Source organism: Dunckerocampus dactyliophorus, chromosome 14 (assembly GCF_027744805.1).
Source record: "Dunckerocampus dactyliophorus isolate RoL2022-P2 chromosome 14, RoL_Ddac_1.1, whole genome shotgun sequence".
NCBI classification, from domain to species: Eukaryota; Metazoa; Chordata; class Actinopteri; order Syngnathiformes; family Syngnathidae; genus Dunckerocampus; species Dunckerocampus dactyliophorus.
This window is the reverse complement of record NC_072832.1, coordinates 19,718,832-19,738,693: the sequence shown is the minus strand read 5'-3', so window position 1 is coordinate 19,738,693 and position 19,862 is coordinate 19,718,832. Positions and strand designations below refer to the sequence as shown.

Below are 19,862 nucleotides of genomic sequence, written 5' to 3'. Positions count from 1 at the left end.
TAATCTGAATATTTTTGTAATTAGAAAACCTGTTTGCGGCCTTGTAAAAAATACCTTCTAAATACACATTTTTAACATGGTTAGAGCCCTCTAAACATGAAATAACACCCCTACAATCAGCTTTACACTCATATTACCCGATATAGTAGACATAATAGGAGAAAATAAAACATTTAAGACATAAATAAGACTCCTGTGTGTGTCTGTTGCTATAAATGTGTTCCCTAGGGGAGCTAAGTGAAAGGTGGCCAGGAAGTGAATTGAGTTTTAGCTTGGCGTGGGGTACAGCCACAACAGTATTATTGTGCCTGTCGTGAGGTCATTCAAACCTGCAATAAAAGCCTGTTGATCAAATCCGGTGCTTGTGTGTCTCACCCAACATTACAGTAACATCACTGACACCTAGTGACCAGTGTAGAATACTACATATTACAATGTCTGTGTCTTTTGAATGCCTTATGTTTGTATTTTGCTTCGTTTAGCCATTTTTATGCTTCAAAATGCATCATTTAGGCAAAACGTGAGTACAATTTGCCTTTTGTTTTACTATTAATAGGCCATATTAATTTAGATATTTTCGAAAAAAACGTGATAGCGTGAAGCTGCAAAATTGGAACTGTAAAGTGGCGAGGGACAACCGTACCCTCATTCACATGTCACCCCGAACAGGCGCGTTAGGGAATGATGGAATGACTGATCATTCCGTTGTTGTTTCTAGGGTGACGGCCACAGCCTCCAGTGTCGGGGCAGCAGGCATCCCAGCTGGTGGCATCATCACCATCGCCATCATCCTGGAGGCCATCGGCCTGCCCACCAATGACCTGTCCCTCATGCTGGCTGTTGACTGGATTGTGTGAGTAAACTAATGAATTCTTGGGAGGCACATGTGACAACCATTCCGAAAGTGTAAGTCGGAGTAATCAATGTAGCAAAGTAATCCCTTGTTTATCGTGTGGTTAATTGGTTCCACCGTGATAAGTGAATTTCCGTGAAGTGGGATTCAATATTAATAAACGGAATATTTTCGTAGTTAGAGCACAGAACACCTGTTCATGACTTTCTAAATACATTATAGCGATCTAATTTATCTGATTTATTATGTATTGTGTAAAATTAAGACATGAATAACATCAAATTAAAGCACAAAATGAATGCCGACCCACCATCCACCAGTTCAAGCCTGGAGTTTTTCCAGAGAGATTGTTACATCGCTGTTTGACCTGTGTGGTAAAAGGCAGTGCGCTAGCATGAATTAACTCGAGACAAATGTGAACATTAGCACTCAATAAGTCATCAAAACTTACCTTTATGCATTCCCACATAGTATCAGCATTTGAGACCAAAAATGAGGCGAAAGAAAAATGGTAAAAATACAGTAGTAGTCTATCTGTGCAGCATGAGATAAAGTTAGCACACGTACAATGGACATGCGTCAAGCGAGACGGATGTAACAGAGAGAATCTGGCCACTTTTCAAAATAAAACATCATTAAGACTACAAATTTTGTGGAAAAAAAAAAGGAAATTATTTTTTCTTTTTGTGTGGCTCAGTACCGGTCGTGGCCTGGGTGTTGGGGACCACTGGGCTTCGGGATCACTGCAGGGACATAACGGACGGCCAACGGCCAGTTAGCCTCTCCAATTTTCTTATTCAAAACTTAAGAAAGTATTTCAAACGGAGTGAGGAAGAAGGACAAAGAAGCCAAAAAATGTACCACTTCCACACAGAATGAGAGAAGAAGCTTTTTTTCCCCACTCGGTCTCAGCCATGGCATGTCGGCTCGGCTATGCAGGCTCAGTAGCCAGTCTCCGTACAGTGTGAAAGGTAATGTAATCTAACGTCAGGTCTCATAACGTTACTGATGCCTAGCGACCAGAGTATAACTAGTCTTTTAATGTTTAGGACTAATAATCGGCCATAGTCAACCACCAAACAGAGATCATTTATTAATTCATTATGATATTCAAACCACGATCTTGCGAGGGATTATACTTTTATGACTTTCAAGGTTTATACCAGCAGCCTACCTACCTAATGTACTCTTAAACCACTTCCACTGGAGAGGCAGCACGCCAGGGGGTTCATTTCAAAAGATTTGTAACCTCAGCTACGCTCAGTGTGACGCGCCAGCAGGTGCAGGGAAAGAAAATACTTCGATTGCGTCATCCATGCGGTGGGAAACTTTGGAAGATGAAGTGTCAATGCTGGTGTGTCTGGTCTGTGTGCACAGGGATCGTACAACCACGGTGGTCAACGTGGAGGGTGACGCTCTGGGTGCTGGGATCTTGCATCACATCAACCAGCAGGAGATGAAGACGCAGCAGGAGGAAGGAGGGGAGCTGTCGGAGGTAAGGGTGGAGGCGGTGGCCAACATCCAGGCGGAGGAGGAGACCTCGCCTCTTGTCAATCATCAAAGCAAAGCTTCGGAAGCCGCACCAGAAGCCATCGAGTCAATCCTGTGAACTCAACTTTTTCTTTGCTACTCATTGCGTTGTTGCGTTGTCGGCACGCTGTTCATGTTGCCGATGGTGCAACACTCGTCTGACTCTTTCGAGAAGAATGACAGACGGGCAACACTCGTGAGGTCTGTCTCCATCCTGTAAATGTGCACAACGCTGCTGATGTTGGCTGTTTTCATTCTTCAGGTTAGCGACGTACAACATATCGATAGCATCATTTACGTTATGTAGAAAATGGCCCTCAAACATTCCCATCAATGTGATTTTTATGGTTCTTCTTTCATGACTTTATTTGTAGAGCAGCGTTAACTTTAGAGGCTTTAGACAACAGCTTGTCAAACAGAGGCCCGTCATATCCTTATCGCATTTTTGGTACATTCGCTTTGGTAAAAACACTTGTTGGCAGTAATCCGCTGATGTTGACGGTTGTTTGCTGATCCTCACGTCAAACATTAACCCTCGGAATGGGGGAATTCGGCCCTTTTTTCCCGTCTAACTATTGACCCTGTGCCACATTGACCCATTTAGGACAGCTGATTATTGACAGTCCAACAAAGGAAAACACCCTCACAATATTTATTTAACTGGCCAAGATAGACTTATTGACTTCGTCTTCTTAATCAGCTATAGCAGGGGTGTCCAAAGAGTGGTCATTTTACAAGAATAAAGTCAAAATATTAAGAAAAAAAAATCAAGAAAAAGTTGGAATTTTACAAGAATAACCTCATGAAGTTGAAATATTAAACAAAAAAGAAAAACAACAAATAAAGTTGTAATTTTTGGAAAATCAGGTTGTGGAAAAAGTAATAATGTTACAAGAATAAAGTCAAAATATTAAGAAAAAAAATCAAGAAAAAGTTGGAATTTTACAAGAATAACCTCATGAAGTTGAAATATTAAACAAAAAAAGAAAAACAACAAATAAAGTTGTAATTTTTGGAAAATCAGGTTGTGGAAAAAGTAATAATGTTACAAGAATAAAGTCAAAATATTAAGAAAAAAAATCAAGAAAAAGTTGGAATTTTACAAGAATAACCTCATGAAGTTGAAATATTAAACAAAAAAAGAAAAACAACAAATAAAGTTGTAATTTTTGGACAATCAGGTTGTGGAAAAAGTAATAATGTTACAAGAATAAAGTCAAAATATTAAGAAAAAAAATCAAGAAAAAGTTGGAATTTTACAAGAATAACCTCATGAAGTTGAAATATTAAACAAAAAAGAAAAACAACAAATAAAGTTGTAATTTTTGGAAAATCAGGTTGTGGAAAAAGTAATAATGTTACAAGAATAAAGTCAAAATATTAAGAAAAAAAATCAAGAAAAAGTTGGAATTTTACAAGAATAACCTCATGAAGTTGAAATATTAAACAAAAAAAGAAAAACAACAAATAAAGTTGTAATTTTTGGAAAATCAGGTTGTGGAAAAAGTAATAATGTTACAAGAATAAAGTCAAAATATTAAGAAAAAAAATCAAGAAAAAGTTGGAATTTTACAAGAATAACCTCATGAAGTTGAAATATTAAACAAAAAAAGAAAAACAACAAATAAAGTTGTAATTTTTGGACAATCAGGTTGTGGAAAAAGTAATAATGTTACAAGAATAAAGTCAAAATATTAAGAAAAAAAATCAAGAAAAAGTTGGAATTTTACAAGAATAACCTCATGAAGTTGAAATATTAAACAAAAAAGAAAAACAACAAATAAAGTTGTAATTTTTGGAAAATCAGGTTGTGGAAAAAGTAATAATGTTACAAGAATAAAGTCAAAATATTAAGAAAAAAAATCAAGAAAAAGTTGGAATTTTACAAGAATAACCTCATGAAGTTGAAATATTAAACAAAAAAAGAAAAACAACAAATAAAGTTGTAATTTTTGGAAAATCAGGTTGTGGAAAAAGTAATAATGTTACAAGAATAAAGTCAAAATATTATCAGAATAAAGTCATAATTAGCAGAAAAAAAATGGACAAGAAGTTGAAATTGTTGGAACATTCAAAACAAAAACAACAGCAGAAATGGAGAAAACAGATGTCATTTTATGAGAATAAAACCAAAATATCAAGAAAAAAAGTTGTATTCTAATGAGAAAAAAGTTTCAATTTTCCAATAATAAATCCATAATATTATGAAGAGAAACAATGTCATTTTAGTAGCAAAGAGTTGAAATAGGGCAGATTTTTTAAAAGACTTTTTAAAGTCATAATATAAGAAACAAACAAAATAAAGTTATAAATTTTGTAAAAATGAAGTTGGGGGGAAAAGTTATAATATGGGAATAAAGTCAAAATATTATGGGAATAAAATCATAATATTATAAAAAGAGAATTTACGAAGATTATTTCAGAAGAAAAAACAAAAAACGACAGCAAATATGGGGGGAAAAAAGGCAAAGGGCGAAGTTCATACTAATATGCTTTTTCAGCGGCCCTCGCTGGAAAACGTTTGGACACCCCTGTATCGGCAATGTCTACCATGTCCACACGTGCTGATTGTTTGATCGTTGCATGCGCAATGGAAAACCTGCCACACACATTTCATGAAACGGAACGTCTCTAAAGAAAACCTTCAGCAAGTACTTTTCACCAATTTTGATCGGATTTGGTTCTGTTTCTGCTGCTGCTTGAAAAACTCTATAAATCACGTGAAAAATCTGGAAACGCTGGCCCCCTAGAGAGGATTAGCATCAGTGAAAGGGGTTCTGACGATAAACGTATACTGTGAAAGAGTCGGAAAGTACTGTAAAATGTAAGCACCTTGTTTGTTCTCCCCACAACTCTGGTAGTTTGTGAAGTTTCTGATTTTTGACTCACTTTTTTTCTTTTTATCAATACATGAAAATAACACCTATGAAAATAATGTAACGCTACAGTGTTTGATGGTAAAAATACAGTGGATCCCCGCCTGTTCACAGTTTGGCATATTTACACTTGATTGATCTACACGGGGAATTGCTTGGCTGCAGAAGCTCAGTTGTAGAAGAAAAAGAAAAACACACTTATACAAAATGCCGTACAATATGAATAAAATCAATAAAATAAGTATTTGTAAAATGAATCGTAAAATTTACAATATATACAGTACATACATCATAAAATAAAGTGCTGCAGCTATGAATCCAGCAGAGGGCGCTGTCTGACAAGTCAATTCACACAAGTTCTACTGAGTAGATGCTTTGACAAGGAACTGCACGTTTTGTAAGTAAGAAATTCACTTATCATTGTCGGGTCTGGAACCAATTCACCGTGGAAAACGAGGGGGGGGGGGGGGGGAAACATAACCAAATCACCTGCTGTGGATTAAGATTTCAGCAAATTCACATGAAAATAAAGTCATTTTATGAATGCTGCAGATGAAAGTTGATGTCCACACTGGAGACAGCAGACTGCCCTCTGGTGGTGAAAAAGGCTTTACTCACTTCAGGGTATGTACTTTGTTGGCTAAGAAAAGCTTGTGTTTGGGAATGATTCCTATTTATTTGGGCTGTATTGTCATGCATGGGGAACACGAGGGAGTGAGACCTCCGGTTTCTTGAAATGTTTAAACGAGGAAACGATCTCATTTCGCTGTTAGGCTTAACCATAGTGTTGTAAAATGTATCATCGATATTTCACTGGACTTCTATCTTAACCATTTCTGTTTTTGTTGTCCTTTTACGACTGTTGAATATTGCTGATAAAATCATGTGATCCTCATACCGTATATAATGTACATTTATTTTAATCGTTTTAACCTTTTGTATCATTTGTACTTTCCGCTGGTAATACTTTATTGTTACTAACCACTGTTTTACACTGAAATCCCCTGCTAGTGTTTGTGACACGTTGTTAGAAGCGAGTGTGTGTTTGAATGAGTAGATACTTGTTGCGTTACTCTTAAGTTGTGTAGCTGTGATTTTGCACTTGATTCTGTTATCTGTCATCATTAAAAAGAAGTAATGGTACAGCCAACGCAACTCAGACGCGTCCTTTGTGTTACTTCTGATATCCCACCATTTACTTCCATGTGAAATCACCGACATCATGACTGCTGATGGGTGGTTGGAAGAAGCACATTTTGTTGACAGTGGAACAACAATTATACGAGCCCCTTGCACGCGGGCGCTCACCCTTTTTCAGACTCCAGGCTGCTTTTAAAATGACCAAGTCCCAAAGATCTACCTCCTACTATATGGAAGATATACGGTATATATTTATAAATGAGTGTCTATGTACGTTGTGCATGCATGTGAGGGATGCACGCACATCTTCAGCATGCAAGTTACAAGTCCACATGTTCTATCTCTTACTATAAAACATAAACAGTGGTGCGAAAAAGTGTTTGCCCCCTCCCTGGTTTCTCTTTTGCATGTTTATCACATTTAAATGTTTCAGATCATCAAACAAATGTAAATATTAGTCAATGACAACACTACTGAACACAAAATGTAATTTTTAAATGAAACTTTTTATTATTAAGGGAGAAAAAAATCCAAAGCTACATGGTCCTGTGTGAAAATGTGATTGCCCCCTAAACCTAATAACTGGTTGGGCAATGAGTCTCTTACAGCGCAGTGGAGGACTTGTGGTAATTCAGCCACATTGGAGGGTTTTCCAGCATGAAGCGCCTTTTTAAGGTCATGCCACAGCATCTCAATAGGATTCAGGTCAGGACTTTGGTGTACTTCAGGTGAGGCCGCTCCAAAGTCTTTATTTTATTTTTCTTTAGCCATTCAGAGGTGGACTTGCTGGTGTGTTTTGGCTGATTGTCCTGCTGCAACCCAAGTTGCTTTCAGCCTGAGGTCACAAATAGATAGCCGGACATTCTCCTTCAGGATTTTTTGGTCGACAGCAGAATTCATGGTTCCATTTATCACAGGAACTCTTCCAGGTCCTGTAGCAGCAAAACAGCCCCAGACCATCACACTACCACCACCATATTTTACTGTTGGTATGATGCTCTTTTCTGAAAGGCATTACGTTTACGCCAGATGTAATGGGACACACACCTTCCAAAAAGTTAAAAATTGAGATGTTCTTTTTGTTTAGCAGTGAGTTTCATCTTGGAATTCAGCCATGCAGGCCGTTTTTGCCCAGTGTTTTTCTTATGGTGGAGTCGTGAACGCTGACCTTAACCGAGGCAAGTGAGGCCTGCTGTTCTTTGGATGTTGTTGTGGGGTCTTTTGTGGCCTCTTGGATATGTCGTCGCTGCGTTGTTGGGGTTAATTTTGCTTGGCCGGCCACTCCTGGGAAGGTTCACAACCGTTCCATGTTTTTGCTATTTGTGGATAATGGCTCTCACTGTGGTTTGCTGGTGTCCCAAACCTTTAGAAATGGCTTTATATCCTTTTCCAGACTGATAGATGCCAATTAATCTAGGTTATATTTTTTTAATAAAACGTTAAAAAAAAGTTTCAAATGAAGTCTATCTATCTAGCTATCTATCTATCTTAGGGCTGTCAATTCAAAATTTGTCTATAGTTACTCATATTTAATCACAATTCATTGCAGATAGAAGTTTTTAGAATAAGTAGGGATGTAAATCTCATTGTGGTAAACGACTCAATATATATCTAGATACAGGGGTTAAGACACGATAAAAAAAACAGTATATTTTAAAAACAGAACATTTGTTGATGTAGAAATGAATGTTAATCCAATTCAATTCAAATAATTCAATTAATCTAATTCTTAGAGCATTTTCAGATGTGTAAAAGAGCACGTCATATCCCCAAGCATGTTGTAAGGCAGGGTATCCAACGACTTGTCCAACAGCCCTTGAATGCACCATCTAACTTTGCAATGCACAGGCTGCACAGAGACTCAAACCAAAACGGACTCTAACCAAAGCACATTTTCCCATAGAAAATAATGTAAATCCAATTAATTTGTTCAAGACACACAAAAATGTTAACACAAAACACATTTTATAGACAATAATTATAGTTTTACATGCAGAAAATGACACAAAAATAATTACAAATGACAAATGAATGGACAACTGAACATTTAACATCACTTTCACCTCGTTTAGTTGGAAAAAAACCCCACCAAACGTATGAACAAAATAACACACAATAAACACATCATTCTGCTGCAACCACAGCAGCAGAAAATGAAAATGGAGAAAAAAAACAACCAAAACAACCACAGGCGTCAGTGAAGTGAAGTTTGTCACAAATCAAGCAGAAATGAGAAATGAGTGTTATGGGTGTAAAATGAGGCACCGAGTGTCACTCAGGCGAGACGCTGTGTATGCATGTGTGTGTGCCTCGTCGTCACATTTACATACCTCTGAAATGACGAGAAAACTGTGAATAAAGGAAAACTTCCTGATCTCCTGACTGTGAGGCCAACATGCTAACCACTAGACCACCGTGTGGCCCTAGCAGCTAACACAAAAAAACTATATCTATCTGGCGGCTTAACACAACGCCTCGTTAGTCTCAGCGTCACTCACAACACCTCAAGCTACTGCAACGGGGCAGATGGAAGAGTGGATACTACTGGCTCAACAAGATACTCGTCTGCTGTCAGCATTTTTGACCTGAGGACTGGAGCACAAGTCTTGTGCTGGAAGACACAGCCATCCCAATAAGAGCTGACATTGCAAGTGTCGTCGCTGTTTCTATGCTGCTGTTGTTGACGGGAGTCGCGTTAGCTCCTATGGGCTATGTCAAATCAATGCGCCCAGGAAAGAAGTTCCGGTGATGTTTAACTCATCAAAATACAGCAAGATACTGTAAGTATTACAAGTTGTCATCAATGTACTTGTACTACAATGTACTGATAACAGCATGGATATAACAAGATGCGTTTTTTACTTTAGGACTTTATAGTCGTGATAGGTATCTCCCATGCAACGTTACCTTGCTCATGCTAACTCGTTTTCTCTCGTTAGAACGCACAGAAAAGGGAAGAAATATGTGTTGATGTTTCACATACTGTAGATTGTGGATGATGGGCACAATTCCAAAAAAAGTGCCGTTTTCCTTTAAGCTGTAAAATTCAGAGGTATTACACCCTTGTCTCGGTACGGTGCATGTGTTTGTTTCATCGTGTATCTCTCTACAACTCTGATACAAACTCTGTTGTCCTAAAATGGCGTCTGCAGCCCACAACGCATTGCACGATCACGTGCAAGTATCGCAATATTTCGTCTTGTGCGCGTGATCCAAGGTGGCGACGTAAACAAACCGGACGGTATTGTGGGCGTGTATTTCAGTGTGAGCTGTCAAATTTGACTTTAGAGGAAATCTTTTTACCACAAACAGAGCACATGAATGGTTTCTCTCCAGTGTGCGTCCTCATGTGTCTTTTCAAACACTGATTTCGTACAAAACCTCCACCACACGCTGAACAGGCAAAAGGTTTCTCTCCAGTGTGTATTCTTGTGTGTCTTGTCAAGTATTCAATCTTCAAGAATCTTGTACCATAAACCGAACAGGCAAAAGGTTTCTCTTGTGTTTGCTATCTCGTGTGTCTATTCAGATTTCCCTCGTAACCAAAGGTTTTGTCACAATGAAAGCATTTGAAGCGTGCGTTGTCAGTGTGACGTGTCATCGCAGTTTTAGAGTCTTCATCATCAGTGTCAGGAGAGCGTGACGTTGTCATCACCGCCCGATAGTGGAGATAAGAGGCGGTCTGCTTGTGATCCCCCGCTGTGGCCTCCATCAGCTTCTGTTGTCATGTGTTGAGTTGAGCTCCACCTCTTATCTTCTCTTCGCTTTGACCTTTGCCTTCATCATCTTCACTCTTCACAGGGACACCAAACACTGGGAACTCCTCCAGCCCTTCAAGATGCTCTCCCTCATAACTGATGCTGCGATCCTCCTCTTCCTCTTTAATGTGAGGGGGCTGTGGCTCCAGCTGCTCCGCCCCTGGGATCCACTCCTGCTGCTCAGGGGGAAGATGGTCTTCACCGAGTACGTTTACATGCAGTCAAATAACCTATCATAACCAGAATATTAGCAATAACCCGCTTGCGTACGGCCATGTAAACACCAATAACCCTTTTGAAAAACCGGAATATGCTCATATTCCGGTTTTTCAAAATCTGAATATCACCTCTGGGTTACTCTGGGGGGGAAACGACAGGTGGTGAAAGACAGGAACATTATGTCTTTTATTGACAGTAGAAACAACAAAAGACATAATCGCAACAGCGAAATCTATCAGGTGAGCAAGCAGTTACACGAAGCAGGGTTTGTACGAACGCATCTTCAAAAGTGTCTGGGGGGGCTCTGGTGGATGTAGCACGGACGTGGATGGCACAGCTACTTCCTATTTCTTCACGTTCTGGCCTTCCACTAATGGAGAAAGTGTGAAGTACTGAAGGTGGTTCAGTACCAGCACCAAAACACAAACAAAGCACATTATCCGCCGTGCCGGTGTTGTTGTTGTTGTTGTTTTTGGAAACAGGAAGAAGCGGAAACAAACAACCAAGTTGTACTGTACCTTTGCTGCTGTATGTCACCAATCAAGTGTGTACTTTACAGTCTTAAACTAGGACACGGGTAGGACTGTCACGATTAGGAGTGTGACAACATCTCGATATGGCGATATATCGCGATATTTTATCTCCCGATCGATTATCGATATGCGCCCGGCAAGTATCGATAATTTAGATTTACATACGTTCGCTATAAACTGCCTCACTCATTATTAGTTCCTTTTGCGTAATTCCTTGGCGGTCCGCCAGGGGCCCGCCTCGCGGGAGCGGCGGAAAAGTCGGCGAAACTCTGCAAGCGAAGTAAACACACAACAGCAGAAAGCATGGCGGACACGAGCGGACAACAGAAGTTGAAAGATGCACCGGCAGCCTACAAGTCAAAAGTGAGGATGCATTTCGGGTTTTACAGTACTGATGGTGGAACAAAGCTGGAGAAGGACTTTGCTACATGCAAGAACTGTTTCGCAAAAGTTACGTATACTGGAAACACAACAAATATGCGCAGCCACTTGCAGCGCCTCACGCAGAGCTAGTAAGCCAAAAAGCTGTGGCCAGACCACCGTGGGGGCTCAACTTCAAGCAGAACTCCCTTCTGTGTATATTTGCAAGGATCTGCGGCCATACAGTGTTGTCGGGAATGATGGGTTTCGCTTTATGATGCGAAATAATAAGTCGAAAACATTTCACCCAAAGCTTGTTTATCAAATTTTGTTGGTTCCCTCAAAATGTGCAGGTACAGTAGATACCTTGCAGTAAATGTGCACTTTACACAGAAATGGTGTCAGTGTTTTTAAAATAAGCTATGGGTTTGTTACTGAAATGCTGCACTACAGTAGTGACTGTGTTCGAAAGACACTCATTTGTTGACAGGAACATTGCAATAAAAGTGTCTTTAGAACACATTTGTTTACAGAAATGCTGCACTAAAATATTCTCACTGTTAAGACGAGAAGTGTTAAAGTGATGGCGCCAAATAAACATGTTTTTTTCTCATTTTAAAATATCTGGTTTTCTCAGATTATCGTAGATTGATTTCCTGACCAATACTGTATATCGATAATCGCTGTATCGCCATATCGTGAGATAATCGTTATCGTGAGCCTTGTATCGCGTATCGTGTCGTGGGGAACCCAGAGGTTCCCACCCCTAGTCACGATAATCAATAAATCAATTACCTGCAGGATAAATAAAAACAAACTCGATAATTTTGCCAGCCTCCATATATTGACACGTGCATACGGGTTTGTTTTCCTCCTCTCTCTCTACCAAGCAGGTTGGATGACAAGAGAGTTCACTCTGTGCATCTGTCTCAACACCTGGGCGTGTTGTTTCTGTAGCGGAATGAGTGGAAGGGTGGTGGCTGCTGGTCATTCAAGAAGGGGAAGCTCTTTTTTTCCGGGCTACGTTATTAATGTGTTTATTTATTTATATGTAAATGCTAGTATCTGCCATGATGTGCAGCTTGCTAGCAGCTGGAGCTTCTGCGCGAGGCTACTGTGTGACCGGCTGTGAGGGTGAGCGATCGTGACGGGGGGGGGAGAAGCTCCGCAGCTGCCGCTGCACGTTGGGGAAAGGAAACCGCAGAGTGACAGAAGAGAGTCGCCAAACACAACGCCAGTCGTTTTTAACAAAGACAAAGTCACTGGTAAATCGATCGGTAAAGTCTCTGAATCGGTTCAGAACAACGGAATGAAAAACTTGGAAAATGCGCCGGTGGAGGTTTACACTTCAAGACTGCCAATTCGCTCATTTCACTGTCAATCAAAAAAGGATTCCGCCTCAGACAGATCACCCAATCATCATGCAGAAGCCAAGCATCCGGGTCAACCCACTGCCTGACAGACCCCCAGAGACGCTGAGCATCTGATGGACGGGACAAAGCCCAGCATTTATCCAATGAGCGTCCAGTTTGGCGCAATGGAACAACCCACGCTTCCCCACCGAAGTCAGTAGGTGCTCAGCGTCCGACTGTGTAAAAGCGCTATGGCGCTGCGGGGATGAATGAGAAGGAAGTCGTGTCAGTTACCTGTGATAAGTAGCTGATTCTCAACAAAAGATGAAGGTATTCTAGCGCATTTTTAGTCAACGAAATGCACACACAGCAATACGTATTTCACCACTTTTTTTGTGGACATTTTAGGGGAAGCTGAGTGAGTGAACCCTCCTGCCAATCATTTGACGCCACAGCCATGTGAAAATATACTGCAAACATACCGAATGTGAGCGGAAATGGTGTCAAAAACTCTTCGTGCCTGTTGTACATGAAACACGATCCGATGTCAATTTCAGCTCATTTGCGCATCATCATTTTGTGACATGAAAAAGTCTGTGACAAAGAAAAATAAATAATACAAAACGGTGCAACTTACATTTCTTCAGAGTATTTCCGGGTTAGTTTTTGTCCGTTTTTTTGTCACTACTCAGACAACAATGAAAGTGACACTGATTCAGAATCACATATATGGCATCCTGTCGCTGATACGCGTTATGTTCCGCTTTATATATATAGAGAATACACTTTGGGGAACTATTGTTTTGCATCATGTTTCCGTGAAAGGTGAAGTGTGTTACTCTTGTGCTAACAAAGCTTTCAAGAAAACTTCAAGTGCAATTTTGTTACCAGAGACTTGATACTCCATGTTATATGTTTCTATTGTTGCGTGTGGTTTTTATTTGTGTTTTTTTCTTAACGGGGAGAAGGTACGAAAGTGAAATAGGCTGTTCATCAGCTGATCAAAAGTTTAAGACCACAGCCTTTAAAAAATGTGGATTCAATGTTGTTTTCTGTCAGGTCGGATGGATTGTTAAGCAAGGCCTCTGGCAGCGTGCCATTGGTGCTGAGGTTGGACGCAGGAAGACAGTCGTTTGAAACTTCTTCAAAGATCCTCAGGGTTATGGAACAAAAAAACCCAAAGGTCACCGGCCCTGAGCTGGTGGATCTGATGGGCTGTCTGTCAAGACACGGGACGATCCTCGGCCAAAATCAAGGTCGTTACTGGTGCTGAGTGCAGTCCAATAACCATCAGACAGCGTCGGCAAGAGAAGGCTTTTAAGAACGTCTTCAAAGGCCTCGTCTCGTTCAACGCCGCAAAATTGCCTGTTTGGAATTTGCATGAGAGCACCAAACATGGAACACTGAAAGGTGAAAGAAAGTTTTATTCTCAGATGAGAAAACATTTAACCTTGACTGTCCTGATACCAAGGTTACTGGCATGACAAGGAGGTCCCACCTGAGATTTTTTTCCATATGATACAGTGGAGCGGGCACCATCATGATCTGGGGTGCTTTTTCTTCAATGGAACAAAGGAACATCAGGTTGTGCAGGGGCGTCAAACGGCAGCTGGCTATGTGGAGATTTTGCAGGGGGCATCCCTCATGACTGAAGGGCCTTGTCTGTGTGGTAATGACAACAGGACAACGCTGCAGTTCACAACGCCCGCTGACAAAGGACGACTTCCAGAGGAATAACCTCACTCTTTTGGACCATCCCGCATATTCCCCTGATCGAAATCCAATTGAGAACATTTGGGGATGAATGGCAAGGGAAATTTACCTAAATGGACATCAGTTCGAGACAGTGGATGTCCTCTATGAAGTCATCTTCACCACCTGGAGCAACATTCCCACTAGCCTCCTGGAAACACTGGCATCAAGCATGCCCAAAACTATTTTTTAGGCGATTAACAAGAGTAGTGTAACTACTCACTTCCTTTTTTGAACATTTTATTTCTATTTTAGGGGGTTTGGAGGTTTTTTGAGCTATGGTCTTAAACTTCAGCTGATGAACAGCCTATTTGACTTTCAAAAAAACTGCACTTTTTTGGGGCAATTTTGCCCATCATCCACAATCCTTACGTGAAACATGAACACATATTTCTTTCCCTTTTCTGTACGCTCTAACGAGAGAAGACAAGCTAACATTGCACGTCATGGGAGGTACCTATTTCCCTCTATAAAAAAACCTCTAACAACTTTTTATATCCATGCTGTGATCATGCATTATTGTATTTGTATTGTATTCTTTATTTATCCCACAGCGGGGAAATTCACTTGTTACAGCAGCAAGCAAGACACGCAAGTAAAGAATACAGTGACTACAACATGGTTCAGGTGGTGCAGGTGTTGTAGAGCCTGACAACGGTCGGTATGAAGGACCTGCGGAACCTCTCCTTCTTACACCGTGGGTGTAACAGTCTGCTGCTGAAGGAGCTGCTAAGGGAACCCACAGTGTCATGTAGGGGGTGAGAGGTGTTGTCCATGATGGATGTCAGCTTAGCCAACATCCTTCTCTCCCCCACTTCCTCCACGGAGTCCAGAGGACCGTCCAGGACAGAGCTCGCTCTCCTGATCAGTCTATTGATCCTGCTCCTGTCCCTGTCCGTGCTGCCCCCTCTCCAGCAGCCCACAGCATAGAAGATGGCTGAGGCCACCACAGAGTCATAAAAGGTTCGTAAAGAGTCCTGCACACACCAAAGGACCTCAGTCTCCTCGGCAGGTGGAGGCGACTCTGGCCCTTCTTGTAGAGGGCGTGGGTGTTGACGGACCAGTCCAGTTTGTTGTTAAGTTGAACACCCAGGAATTTGTAGCTGTCTACCAACTCTATGTCTGCTCCCTGGATGTTCACCGGTGTGAAGTGGGATGTTTTCCTCTGGAAGTTAATGATCATCTCCTTTGTCTTGCTGGTGTTGAGTTGCAGCTGGTTAAGCTACATTAAGCATTAACAAGTAGAACAGCAGCATAGAAACAGCGACGACACTTACAATGTCCACTCTCATTGGGATGGCTGTGTCTTCCAGCACAAGACTTGTGCTCCAGTCCTCAGGTAAAAAATGCTGACAGGAAAAGAGCATCTTGTTGAGTCTTCGTAGCGAAATTGAGAGCCAGTAGTATCCACTCTTCCATCTGTCCCGTTGCAGTGGCTTGAGGCGTTGTGATTGACGCTGAGACTAGCGGCTAGCGAGGCGTCGTGTTACTCTGCCAGATAAATATAGTTTTTCCTTTTAGCAGCAACAATAACAATATCGCCGTAGCTTGGTTAATACTGTATACACGTCAGTTATGTTATAGAATACTGTTGCAGGTTTTTTTTTAAGTTTTTTATTAGGGCTTTAGCGTCAAAATGCTGTAGGTACCTCCCATGACGTGCATTGTTACTAACTCCTCTTCTCTCGTTAGAAGGCACAGAAAAGAGAAAGAAATATGCGTTCATGTTTCACATCAGGATTGTGAATGATGGGCAAGATTAAATAAAAAGTGCAGTTCTTCTTTTGGCATTTTAAAGCTCTCCTCAGAACCTCCTTAAATCCAACAATGAAAAATGTTTTCAATTGTTGCAATTCAGAAGTGTATAGATAAAACACATAAATATAATATAAATATATAAAAACATCAACGACATAAACACATAATAGTGAATATCAAAATTGCCCATCACAGAAAAGCGTTTTCATGAGTAGCAAGGTTCCCATACATTGCTACATGTGTGCAGTTGTGCCCCTGCAGAGCTCCCGTAGCCTGCGGCATGACAACTCCGCAGTGTGTGCAACCCACAAAAAAACAACATGTATAATTTAGCATTTTTGCAATTGGCCAATTATGCAAATTAGACGAGTTTTCTAACACTACCGCCCCTCCTCTCCAGATAGAATGTCGCCCTGTGGGAAAAACTGAGAGGACTACTAGAAATGTGTACTCGCCTACGTACTGTATAGAAACATACTACAGTAAATAGAGAGCAAACACAGTAATAAACGCTTAAGCAACCACTTTTTCTCCCTTGGTTTCGCTGACCCTTTTCTTTTCTTCGTTTTCGGGCGAGACGAGACACAGCTCTACCAATTAGTGTTCTGCGCATGTGCAGAACGAGTCTACATCCAGTCGGCCTGTTTTTCGGCAGGACATCATTGGCCACGAGCAATTAAAGCAGATGCAGAGTTTGTACACACAAATAGTTGTACAATCACTCTTCTACCACACCACAGTATTTCTTTTCAGCCATTTTACATAATGTACTAGTGACACATTAGCGTAGCAAGTAGAATATTGTTTTGCTTTATTAGCAAAAACTGCCATCATAGCTGAGATATTGATGCAGGTTAAATAACAAGTACAGTCACAGTCCTGACTGTGTCAGGAAGGGCATCCTTTTGCCAAATCAAACATGCAAATCAAACCTATATGACCATACCGGTTCGGTCGAGGCCCGGGTTAACAACGACCGCCATCGGTGCTGTTGACCTACAGGGTGCCGGTGGAAATTGGACTACTGTTGGTCGAAGAAGGAGAGGAGGAAATTGTGTCCGTAGGAAGAGAGAGAAGAGGAGCGCCAAGAGTATAGGACTGAGAGTAGGGACATTGAAGGCTGGAAAAGGTAGAGAGTTGGTTGACATGATGCAGAGAAGAAATGTAGACATACTGTGTGTCCAGGAGACCAGGTGGAAAGGTAGCAAGGCTAGAAGTTTAGGAGCAGGGTTCAAGTTGTTCTATCATGGAAAGTCCTGGAGGTAAAAAGAGTGTCAGATAGAGTGATGAGTCTGAAGCTAGAAACCGAAGGTGTGATGGTCAATGTTGTTAGTGGGTATGCTCCACAGGTAGGATGTAAGCTGGAGGAGAAGGAGAAATTCTGGTTGGACTTGGATGAAGTGATGCAGAGCATACCTAGAAGAGAGAGAGTTGTCATTGGTGCAGACTTCAATGGACATGTTGGTGCAGGAAACAGAGGTGATGAGGAGGCCATGGGCAGGTTTGGTATCCAGGAGAGGAATGCAGAAGGACAGATGGTGGTTGGCTTTGCAAAAAGGATGGAAATGGCTATAATGAATACTTTCTTCCAGAAGAGGCAGGAACATAGGGTGACCTATAAGAGTGGAGGTAGGAGCACACAGGTAGACTACATCTTGTGTAGACGCTGTCATCTGAAGGAGATCAGTGACTGTAAAGTAGTGGTAGGTGATAGTGTAGCCAAACAGCATAGGATGGTGGTGTGTAGGATGACTCTGGTGGTGAGGAAGATGAAGAGGACAAAGACAGAGCAGAGGACGAAATGGTGGAAGCTGAAAAAGGAAGAGTGTTGCATGACTTTTAGGAAGGAGTTAAGACAGGCTCTGAGTGGTCAGGAGGTGCTTCCAGATGACTGGACAACTACAGCTAATGTGATCAGGGAGACAGGCAGGAGAGTACGTGGTGTATCATCTGGAAGGAAAGTAGACAAGGAGACTTGGTGGTGGAATGAGGAGGTACAGGAGTGTATACAGAGAAAGAGGTTAGCTAAGAAGAAGTGGGACACTGAGAGGACTGAGGAGAGTAGACAGGAGTACCGGGAGATGCAGCGTAAGGTGAAAGTACAGGTAGCAAAGGCCAAACAAGGGGTTATGATGACTTGTATGCTAGGTTGGATAGTAAGCAGGGAGAGACTGATCTATACAGGTTGGCAAGACAGAGAGACAGAGATGGGAAGGACGTGCAGCAGGTTAAGGTGATTAAGGAAAGGGATGGAAGTCTATTGACAAGTGCCAGTAGTGTGATGGGAAGATGGAAAGAGTACTTTGAAGAGCTGATGAACGTGGAAAATGAGAGAGAACACAGACTAGAAGAGGTGACTTTTGTGGACCAGGAAGTAGCAAAGATTAGTCAGGATGAAGTGAGGAGGGCATTGAAGAGGATGAAGAGTGGAAAGGCCGTCGGTCCTGATGATATACTTGTAGAGGTTTGGAAGTGTCTAGGAGAGGTGGCTGTAGAGTTCCTGACTGGGTTGTTCAACAGGATCTTAGATCATGAAAAGATGCCTGAGGAATGGAGGAGAAGTGTGCTGGTGCCCATTTTTAAGAACGAGGGAGATGTGCAGAGCTGTGGCAACTACAGAGGAATAAAGCTGATGAGCCATACAATGAAGTTATGGGAAAGAGTAGTTGAAGCTAAACTAAGGACAGAAGTGAGCATTTGTGAGCTGCAGTATGGTTGCATGGCAAACATGAGTACTACAGAGGCAGTATTTGCTTTGAGGATGTTGATAGAGAAGTACAGAGAAGGCCAGACAGAGCTGCATTGTGTTTTTGTAGATCTGGAGAAAGCTTATGACAGGGTGCCCAGAGAGGAACTGTGGTATTGTATGAGGAAGTCTGGAGTGGCACAGAAGTATGTTAGGGCGGTACAGGACATGTATGAGGACTGGAAGACAGTGGTGAGGTGTGCTGTAGTTGTGACAGAGTTCAAGGTGGAGGTGGGACTGCATCAGGGATCAGCTCTGAGCCCCTTCTTGTTCGCTATGGTGATGGACAGACTGACAGACGAGGTTAGACAGGAATCTACATGGACTATGATGTTTGCAGATGACATTGTGATCTGCAGTGAGAGCAGGGAACAGGTGGAGGAGAAGCTAGAGAGGTGGAGGTTTGCCCTGGAAAGGAGAGGAATGAAGGTTAGCCGCAGTAAGACAGAGTACATGTGTGTGAATGAGAGGGACCCAAGTGGAAGAGTGAGCTTACAGGGAGAAGAGATCAAGAAGGTGGAGGATTTTAAGTACTTAGGGTCAACAGTCCAGAGCAATGGAGAGTGTGGAAAAGAGGTGAAGAAGCGTGTACAGGCAGGATGGTACGGGTGGAGAAAAGTGTCAGGTGTGATGCGTGATAGAAGAGTTTCAGCTAAAATGAAAGGAAAGGTGTACAAAACTGTGGTGAGACCAGCGATGTTGTTTGGTCTAGAGACAGTGTCAATGAGGAAAAGACAGGAGACAGAGCTGGAGGTAGCAGAGATGAAGATGCTGAGGTTCTCTCTGGGAGTGACCAGGAAGGATAGGATCAGGAATGAGTACATCAGAGGGACAGCACATGTTAGAGGTTTTGGAGATAAAGTCAGAGAGGCCAGACTGAGATGGTTTGGACATGTCCAGAGGAGAGATAGGGAATATACTGTGTAGGTAGAAGGATGCTGAGTTTGGAACTGCCAGGCAGGAGGCCTAGAGGAAGACCAAAGAG

The 19,862-nt window shown here is 41.7% G+C and overlaps 1 protein-coding gene across 3 annotated transcripts in view; it reads left to right on the top strand.

Annotated features, from left to right (window-relative positions):
- Positions 1-5,722, top strand: part of slc1a4 (solute carrier family 1 member 4) — a 33,637-nt gene extending 27,915 nt beyond the window's left edge. For all 3 annotated transcript variants that reach the window (XM_054798545.1, XM_054798544.1, XM_054798546.1), the window contains 2 exons: positions 719-853; positions 2,231-5,722. In XM_054798545.1, the coding sequence (XP_054654520.1) occupies positions 719-853; positions 2,231-2,462 (367 nt within the window). In that variant the 3' untranslated portion in view covers positions 2,463-5,722. The remainder of the gene's footprint in view (positions 1-718; positions 854-2,230) is intronic.
- The last annotated feature ends 14,140 nt before the right edge of the window (positions 5,723-19,862 follow it).